The sequence below is a fragment of the Vespa mandarinia genome, chromosome 8 (assembly GCF_050613455.1).
Source record: "Vespa mandarinia isolate Hongniang chromosome 8, ASM5061345v1, whole genome shotgun sequence".
Taxonomy (NCBI): domain Eukaryota; kingdom Metazoa; phylum Arthropoda; class Insecta; order Hymenoptera; family Vespidae; genus Vespa; species Vespa mandarinia.
The window spans coordinates 5090001-5100000 of NC_140817.1; the positions used below are offsets into that span (position 1 = coordinate 5090001).

Below are 10000 nucleotides of genomic sequence, written 5' to 3' on the forward strand. Positions count from 1 at the left end.
GTTAGATATACGAGAGTGAAAAAGAAAAAAAAAAAAAAAGAAAAGAAAAAATAAGAGAACGAAAAAGAAATAAAAAAAAAAAAAAGAAAAGAAAAAAGAAAAAAGAAAAAGAAATCAAGATATTATATCAACCCAAACCATATCGTTTAATCCTTAGTAAATATTACAAAACCCCATTGAATATTTAAGAGAAGAAAATGGGTCTCTTGTCACTCGTCGAATGGGTTTTCTAAGTTTGAGAATCTCTGTTTCTAAAGTAGGTGTCTCGGTTTGATGGCTCTTTAATATTCTACCGGAAACGAACGGAAGTTTGTCAAGAGCGACTAGCGGAAAGGTTTACTTATAATGATACTAGAACATCATCGCAAGAAGGTCGAATGAGAGGACATATGTTGATAGAGTCATACTTTTCATTTATAAATGTTCTCGAGATTCGTTTTTTCTTATTCATTTTTTTCATTTCTATTTTTTTTTATATTTTTTGCAATTAATTCGTTCCAACTTGACTCCATGTCAAAGTTTAAAAGAAAAGTGATGATGACAGTGGTGGTGGTGGTAGTGGTAGTGGTGGTGGTGGTGGTGGTGGTAATGGGGTGAGAGTGAAATCATTTGATTAAATTTCGGAAATAGGCCCTAATGACCAAGTTGTTATACGAAATATTCGAGATAATATCGAGATACATATTTCTCGCTGGATAATATTCCTTCGCGTGACATTTCGATATAAACTGTTTTTCTCGTCTACTAAAATCTACTCACGTGAATATAATGCTTTTACGCGAGGTAGCTACGCGAATACGTTCGTTAAACGTTGCTGCATTGGACGTAGACGCTCATAATTCTAAACTGAGCAAGCGTTCAACTTGCACGATTGTTTACGCGCACGTTATAATGTATAAGAGAAAGAGAGAAATATATATATAGGTTGCCCTAAGTTCACTTTATATTTTTATACAAACCTGAACTTCTAAGGCATGGTAAGCAAATATGAGGCCAAGCAGTATCACAGTAGACACGGAGATCAAGGTTTTCAGTGCTGTCGAGTAAAACGAGGCCTGAAACATACAAGTATACATAAATATATATATGCATATATATGTGTATATATATATATATATATATATATAAACACACTTAATAACGTTATTTTGATATAAACGAATTCATTAAAATATATCTATTACATAGGTAAAATAAAAAGATAAGTAGGCAGATGTGAGATATGTAAAATATTTTCTACGATATAATATTTCATTTTAAATTTATCTCATCAATTATTATTATTATTATTATTATTATTATTATTATTATTATTATTATTATTATTATCATTATTATTATTATTATTATTGTTGTTATTAGTATTATTACGTACAATCGAGCTTGTAATTATCGAACAAACGTTTAAATAGTTTTTACGACGAACTATTAAATATTCAAGCGTTCGTGGAAAATTGATTATTGTTATTCTAACGTAAAATTCAAACACACGATGGTTTTATTCCGACGTCGTTAAATTTATGTGATAACCCTTTTCTAGAAAAAGAGCTGGAATTAGAGAGAGAGAGAGAGAGAGAGAGAGAGAGAGAGAGAGAGAGAGAGAGAGAGAGAGAGAGAGAAAGAAAGAAAAAAAAAGAGAGAGAGAAAGACAAAGAGAGAGAGGACGTTGAGTTAACGACTTAGCGACGTTAATGTTTTCAGGTGCTCGTAAAAAGCATTGTAAGCTTTTAGACAGATAGAACTTTTCTCCTCGACGTTACCTTCAATTTCGTACGCGTTTTATTTCAACATCGTAGTAATCCCGTTTAACGTTAACAATAAGTAAAATCAATCGGTCAGTTTAGTTCGTTTCGAACAAAACGTAATATATATATATATATATATATATATATATATATATATATATATATATATATCGTTGATCGACTTTTTAATCGAAAACTAGCAACTATACAGTTTGTCTATTTCAACTCACTTCGACAAAATCTATAACAACAATAACAACAACTACAAAAAGAAAAACAAGAATAACAAGAGCAACAATTATACAACGATAACGTTCCATTTCATTTATCTAACTCAACTATTTTTACACCTATGAAATACGAGCTCGTAAAGATAAATATCATTCTTCGTGATACTGTATTGAGATTTGACGAACCCCATGAACTAAACCTCTTTCTATATATATATATATGTATGTACGTATATATCAATGAATTGCTGTGGTGACTACGTGGTTATAGAATTTCACCTACGTAATTCATTCGACGCGATTGTAAGCTCAGATTAAGAGATTTCCGTGCACAGGTGAATTGTGGGTCTCGCAATAACTTTGGCCTATACTCTTGCTTGCTTCGTAAGAGCAATAAAGAGAGAATAAACTGATAGAGTAGAAAGACAGAGAGAGAGATAGAGAGAGAGAGTGTGTGAGAGAGAGAGAAAGAGAGAGAGAGAGAGAGAGAGAGAGAGAGAGAGAGAGAGAGAGAGAGAGAGAGAGAGAGAGAGAGAGAGAGAGAGAGAGAGGAAGGAAGGAAAGGGTCGTTTTACTCTGAAAAGCTGCCGGGCAAAACCCTTCTTGTCGTGTAAACAATGCCGTAGAAGGAGATGCCACGTTGGAAGCGTATGTATAACTTGAATGTCAGCTGAGGCTTTTTGCCTTTGCTCTTTACGAACTTTACGGTCGTTACCGCGTTATTGGATATACCTACCTATCTACATACCTACATATATACATACATACATAAATAAATACATACATGCATAAGTAATATATATATATATATATATATATATATATATATATATATATATATATGGGAGAAAAAATGCAACAAATCCTTTCGTAGAAAGTTAAAACATTAAACAAAAGTAATTTTTTCTTCTTATCGATCGGATTTTTTTTTGTCGCGTTCCTTTTCGTTTCTTCTTCTTTCTTTTTTTTGTTTTTGGTTTTTTTTTTTTTTTTTTTTTTTCATTCCTTTGTTTATGTATTTATTTATTTTTTATTCCTCTATGATTATATCTTTTTTTTTTTAATCAATTTAGCACGATTACATTTACCTATTTATTTGTTTATTTTTTTTTTTTTTTCTTTTTTTCTTTGTGATATTTATTAAAGAGGAAAAAGAAATTGTACGACGAACAAACGCATATAGAAAGAAATGCTAAAGGATTTATAGGATTTCTAATGTAAATATAATATAAAACGGAAAGGAAGAAAGAAATAGATAGAAAGAGAGAGAGAGAGAGAGAGAGAGAGAGAGAGAGAGAGAGAGAGAGAGAGAGAGAGAGAGATTGTTTGTTAAGAAGGAAGCAAAGCATAAATCGGAAATTGTCGACCGTTGAAGTCGGTTTCGAATTATCGAACGTGACCAAAACTTCTCTCTCTCTCTCTCTCTCTGTCTGTCTCTCTCTCTCTGTCTGTCTGTCTCTCTCTCTCTCTCTCTATCTATCTATCTATCTATCTATCAATCTCTATCTATCTATCTCTCTCAAAGTCCTTCGACGATTCCGGGCTCTAATTGCATTCAGAAGTGTCTATAATGCGTTTACGAACCATCCACCCACCCACCCCCTCCCCCTCCTCCTGTATGCCAGTTCGCCATCTCTTCCACCTTCTCGAACATCATCATCGCTATCACCACTTCCTCCTCTTCTCACTTCCTCCCCTTCACCACCTTAATCCCCATCTCTATTCTCCTCTTGTCCTTCTCTTCGAATCGAACATAGTAAAGTGGTCTATCAATTATCCTATCGATAAAACAGATTATTAAACTACGCGAACCAACCAACTTCTTCTTCATCTACCCAAAGTTCCTGACTCTTCTAATATCATATAAAAGTGTTACCCGTTATTTCTTCTTTGTTACTTTACGTTCTTTATCAACAATCTATAACTTATAACATAAAACGTTCATAAAAATGAATCATAAGAGCGCACGAAAATTGAAAATTTTTTATAAGATGAAAAAAGAGAAAAAAAAGGTGGAGGAAGAATAAAAAAAAAAAAAAAAAAAGAAAAAAAAGGAAAAAGAGAGAGAGAGAGAGAAAAAATTTTATCTCTCGTGCGAGAGAGAGAGAGAGAGAGAGAGAGAGAGAGAAAGAGAAAGATTGTAGAAGAGAATTTCAAAAGGATGAGACTCTACGAATCAAAATTGTGCTTGTCAAAGAAAATGGAAAATGGAACAAATTGAAATTTAACGACTTCACTTTTTCCTAAGTTCCTTTTTTTCTTTTCTACTTTTTTCCTATTTTTTTCTTCTTCCCCCCCCTCCTTCCTCCTTTCGTGATTACGTATCAACGAACCAATTTGATTTTTCTTTAATACCTCCTCCATTTGAATTACCTTTCCCCGCCAAAAGGATCGAATATGAAGAAAATAATTATACGTTTTCCTGAGGAAATTACTACTATCGCAAAAGTAATAACGAGTTATCATGGAAAAATGGATTTTGAATTTTGGACTTCTATTATATATGTTTTACGTATCACGCATGTATATCTGTGTGTGTCTTTGCTGTGCGTGCGTGCGTGCGTGCGTGCGTGTGTGTGCATACAGTTGCATTCCTGTGAGCATTTTAACGTTTCTGTGGGGATTAAATAGTATATTAGGACACATATGGGAAACTATTACGTTTAATACTATTGCACAAATTCGGTTAAGTGCAACATTTGTCGTCCTTCGTGTACGTACACACATACATATCTACGTAGAAATACTTAAAGCTATACTCATCCATACACATATGCACGCATATATATACATATATATATATATATATATATATATATATATATATATATATATATGAATCGAGTTTGATAAACGAGTGTTAGTAGTAGGTTACACAATATATTAAGTTGGTAGAGTAAATGTGTTAATACAAGAGAGTACACACATAAGCGACCAATGTGAGATTATGTTACCCGTGATATACGTGGTCTATACTATCTCCAAACTTTATGATAGTCACATTTACCTTTGCTCACTTATATGCGAATCTACCATAAACGAGGATAAAAAAAAAAGTAAGATCAAGTTTACGACGACACACGCTATACGTTTAACCAATTTGTCTTTTTCCAACATTTTCGACAAATTGTTTTCCTTGAATAGAAAAAAAAAAAAAGAAAAATAAAGAAATAAAAAAAAAGAGGGAAAAACAGAGAAAAAAAACTTCGAATGGTGCTAAATCGACTTGAACCTTAATAATTTTAGAAAAGTTTCTTTATAAATGATTTTTTTAGTAATAATAATAATAATAATAATAATAATTTTACTGTTTTCTTTTCTTTCTTATATCTTTTTTTCCGAGGATGGAAGAGGAGTGGGAGGGTGAGGGGAAGGCGGGGGTAATCTGCCTTCCAATATTTTTCAATCTTCCAATTTTTCTTGAAAAAGTTCGAGAAGAGTTAGATTAACTTGGACGTGTTTTATTTTTCTAAAGAACTACCTTTTAAAGATAACTTTTCTAACAATGGATATACAATAATTTTCATTAGTTAAGAAATAAATTATAAGTTCAATGACGAACTCGTTACGTTTCGTAATTATGATCTTTTTTCAACATTTACGACAAAATTTTCTTTGCAAATGTCTTCGAATAAAAGTAAGGTTAACTTCAATTTAATTTTCGTCAAATATTCTTTAGATTCTATTATCCATCTACCCAGTAATAATATTAATAATAATAATAATAATAATAATAATAATAATAATAAAACGATGATAATGATAATGTTCTTAATCTAACAAAAAAAAAAAAAAAAAAAAGAATATATATGTAAGTTATAAATTTACGACGAACTCGTTATACGTTTCGCAATTTACTTTATATTCCTAACATTATCGTCATACATATATATATTCCCGAAGAGAAGATACGATAAAAGTGAGGTTAATTTAGACGAAATCCTTACGACAAATTTTTCTAATAAAGATAATAATATAAAAATATTCATAATGCGCAATAAGAATCCATAGATTTATTATTCGTATAAACGTTTAACGTACCTGAATAAAACTAATAATCTATCTTCTAATAATCCGAAGGAATTTCCAAACGATTTCTAAAGACGTTCCGTACCAAGAGAGCTTACGATAACGAATGTAAAGAGACAAATCTGGAATGACGATCTCGTCCTTTAGTTGTTTCCCCCACTACTGTTATTATTTTATAATACTCGTAGTTCAACGGCTCAATTTGAAGGTTACAATGAAAACAGAAGGAAAAGACACATACATACATACAGACACGTACATACGTATGTATGTATTTCAACGAAAAATAATACGAAAAATGACAAAAGGCGATCGTACTTTATTAAAATCTCACGAGTTTTTATCGAAGAATCATATAAGAAAAATTAATATATTTATTTGTATATGTATATAAATATATATATATATATATATATTTATACATTTATTATTTATTAACTAAAGCGTGATAAAAATTAATAAATAATAAATATTATTTTAATAGTTAGATCTATTTCGCGTATGGCGTAGTTACTTATCGATCGGGCGTTTTAGTAACAACGGTTTTAACGGAGAAGTATTACTCCGCGTTTCGTTGGCGCATTAATACGATCATCGACCAATAGCATCGATCGACAAATCCTCTTCAGGTTTGCCTAACAGATTAGGAGGGAGAAGTGGGCTAACAGTTAACGACGAACTATCTCGTGAAAACGTTAAGATCACTTTGATCCTTTTTACGGTAAACGTCTATGGCTGCTGTTTAATTTATTGCGTATTAATTCGATTGTGTAACGTTAAATAAAAGAAGGAAAAGTGTTTATTATAATTTAACGTTTTTATTATAATTAATTATTTAATTGTCGTGTAATTGGTGTAAGTTATACGAGAAGAAAGAAGAAGAATTTCTGATTTCTCCGTCCATTAAGTCCATCGTTATATCAAATAGAAAATACGAATTCATTCTTTGTAAGTAAATAATAATCGTTTATACATAGAGACATATATATATATACATATATATATATATTTTTTTTCTTTTCTCTATATTTATCTACTTACACGCATAACTTATTATTCGCCATTTTCTAAATATTCTCGTCTCCACAATTATTACGCATTTGTTTAATATTATTGAATACATATATATGATTTACACGTATACGTAAAAATATTGAAAATAGTATGTTATTGTTTATCGATTATCATCGTCGTTACAACGAAATGAATTTTTTTTTGTGAATATTTTATCTTTGTTATATAAATTAAGTGTTACTATAATATTATTATTCAGTTCTTTTTCTTTTGGAGGGGGGGAGGAAATTCGATGAGATCTTTCGCAAACAATTTTTTCATCATCATCATCATCATCATCATCATCATCATCATCATTATTAATATGATAATCATCATGGCGACATAGACATATGTCGAAACGAAATAATAAAATCGACGAAAAGAAATCACATTAGATACGAAGACAATATGTGAATAATTTTTTTTACGAATTAAAACGCTAATTGTTTGTGACGAAGTGACGAATACAGGAAGGGAGTGGGGAGGATCCTGCTCTCTCTCTCTCTCTCTCTTTCTCTTTCTCTTTCTCTCTCACTAGTTTCACGTTCGCTGCAACTTGAAATCGTGAATTTTCAACGAGTCGTTACCACGATTTTCTCTCTCTCTCTATCTCTCTTCTTTATTTTCTTTCTTCCTTTTCTTTTCTTTTTTTTTTTGGCTCCGCTATCTGGGTATTTTACTCGCAACATTGAGGCACGCATTGGATATACGAAATTTATTTCGTGTAATATTTAACAGTTCGTGAAATCGGCTTTACGAGTACCACGTTCTTTTTTCTTCTTTCTCTTTTTTTTTTTTCTTTTTTTTTTTTTCTTTTTTTGTAAGATCGGAACGACTCCTTGAGTATTTTTATTGTCTTTACAGGATCTACAACCATTTTATTATTATTATTATTATTATTATTATTGTTATTATTATTATTATTATTATTATTATTATTATTATTATTATTATTATTATTATTATTATTATTATTGTGTGATTTATTGAAGGAACATGTTTTACAAATCCATAATCAATATCTAATTATGCATATATCATTTAATTATATAATTGTTTATATAATATACATGGAATTAAAATATTTCTTTGTAATTATATATTCTTTCTCTCTCTCTCTCTCTCTCTCTTTTTTTTTTTCTTTCTCTTTCTCTTTCTCATAATATTTTTTCATTGATACAGATAAGAAATATAATGAGAAAAATGTACTATGGCATTGTGAGTGCCCCTTTTTTTTTACCAATTATATATTATGGCAATGCAAATACGTTATAGAGAGAGAATATACTTTTTTAATACAATCCTGGAAACAGTCCAGTTTGTATTTCTTCTTTTCAACGATTCGCATTTAGAGGTTATGCATTACGAAACTCCGTGGGTTTCTCTGCGGCCATTGAAATATTTAAAAAGTTTTCCCCTGAAAATTATTTCTACTTCGTATAGGGACTATTTAAAGCAAATGAAAATTTCTTGTTTAATTCTGGCGTATTTATTATTAATACATTAAGAGGGAGAATATCGATTATTTTAAATCGTATTATGTCGTTTAATTTTTCATTTATTATTTTATAATTCAATCGTTGTTTAATAGTTTCAATTCAAAATACTTTATGATTAATAAAGAATTAGAGATAGACGCTTTGGTAAGACGCTTTATTATACATGACGTCATACGTTATGTATAATGTAAACGTTTTAATAAAACCTCCACATTGTTTTTCTTTTTTATTATTATTATTATTATTATTATTATTATTATTATTATTATTATTGTTTTTTTTTCTTATTCGTTTTTTATTTTTATCTTTTTTTTTTCTCTCTCTCTTTCTCAAAGGCTAATTTAATTATTCAATAATAAATGAGTTTAGATTAGAAACGATTTGAAGTATTTATGATAAATGATGAATGAGAGATATTTATATGCAGGATATTAAATATAATATTACGTTTAAGATTATAATACAATTATTATATCGAAGATTTTTATGGATCCGTTCGATTATTTTTATCCAATAATAAATTTAGATTGGAACGACACTAATAATAAATATATGTAAATATATATAAATATATATAAATATAAATATATTTTAATTAAATGTATATATATATATATATACATCTGGAATCAGATTTTAATCTATCTGATCCATGATTAAAAAAAAAATTTGGTCAAAAAAAAAAAAAAAAGAAAAAAAAAAAAAAAAAAAAAAAAAAGAAAAAAAATAAATAAATAAAAAAAGAAAAAGAATCTTCTGTTTGATCTGATCGTACAGTTTTAATTTCACGTTTGTCATATTTTCAACTCGATAGTTTTAAGTTTATTATTATAACATTATTAGCGTGTTCGTAATAATCCGTAAAATGATTTAACGTGGTAACAAAGTAGGAAATAATATTGTACGTCCCAACGGGGATAGAAATGTTTGGTAAAAAGAGAAAAAAAAATGTGTACATAGTTTATATGTACGTGTATCCTTTTTTTCCATTTTTTTTTTTTTTTTTTTTTTTTTTTTTTTTAACAAACTTTCGGAGGCTCAGAAGGATGAGATTTGGACAATGAAAAATCTCTGGGTATTTCATCATTGTTGTGAGAGAGAGTGAGAGAGAGAGAGGGTAAGGGAGAGGGAGAGAGATAAAGAGAGTAAAAGTAACTCAACGAAACGTGTTCGAACTTTGTATTCAAACTGAATACACACGTTATTATTACTTTCTTTTTCTCCTCTATTTCATTTTCTATTTTTTTGTTCTCTATTTTTTTCTCTATTTTCTTTATACATATACATACACATATACATATATATATATATGTATGTATGTATTTGTACATGCTGCCATCGATAAGTAACACACGCGCGCAGCATTGAGAGAGTAAAAACGATCGATTTGCCGTCGTTGCTCGTTATTAAAATGGAATATTGGACGTAGAAAAAAAGAGAG

At 29.6% G+C, this 10000-nt stretch overlaps 1 protein-coding gene and 1 long non-coding RNA gene across 3 annotated transcripts in view; one reads left to right on the plus strand and one right to left on the minus strand.

Annotated features, from left to right (window-relative positions):
- Positions 1–10000, minus strand: part of SK (small conductance calcium-activated potassium channel) — a 190640-nt gene that overhangs the window by 32142 nt on the left and 148498 nt on the right. For both annotated transcript variants that reach the window (XM_035876700.2, XM_085658712.1), the window contains one exon: positions 960–1055. In XM_035876700.2, the coding sequence (XP_035732593.1) occupies positions 960–1055 (96 nt within the window). The remainder of the gene's footprint in view (positions 1–959; positions 1056–10000) is intronic.
- LOC118446279 (uncharacterized) overlaps positions 6696–10000 on the plus strand; it is a 95006-nt gene continuing 91701 nt past the window's right edge. The window contains exon 1 of the long non-coding RNA XR_004839545.2: positions 6696–6952. This is a non-coding gene — a long non-coding RNA (uncharacterized LOC118446279). The remainder of the gene's footprint in view (positions 6953–10000) is intronic.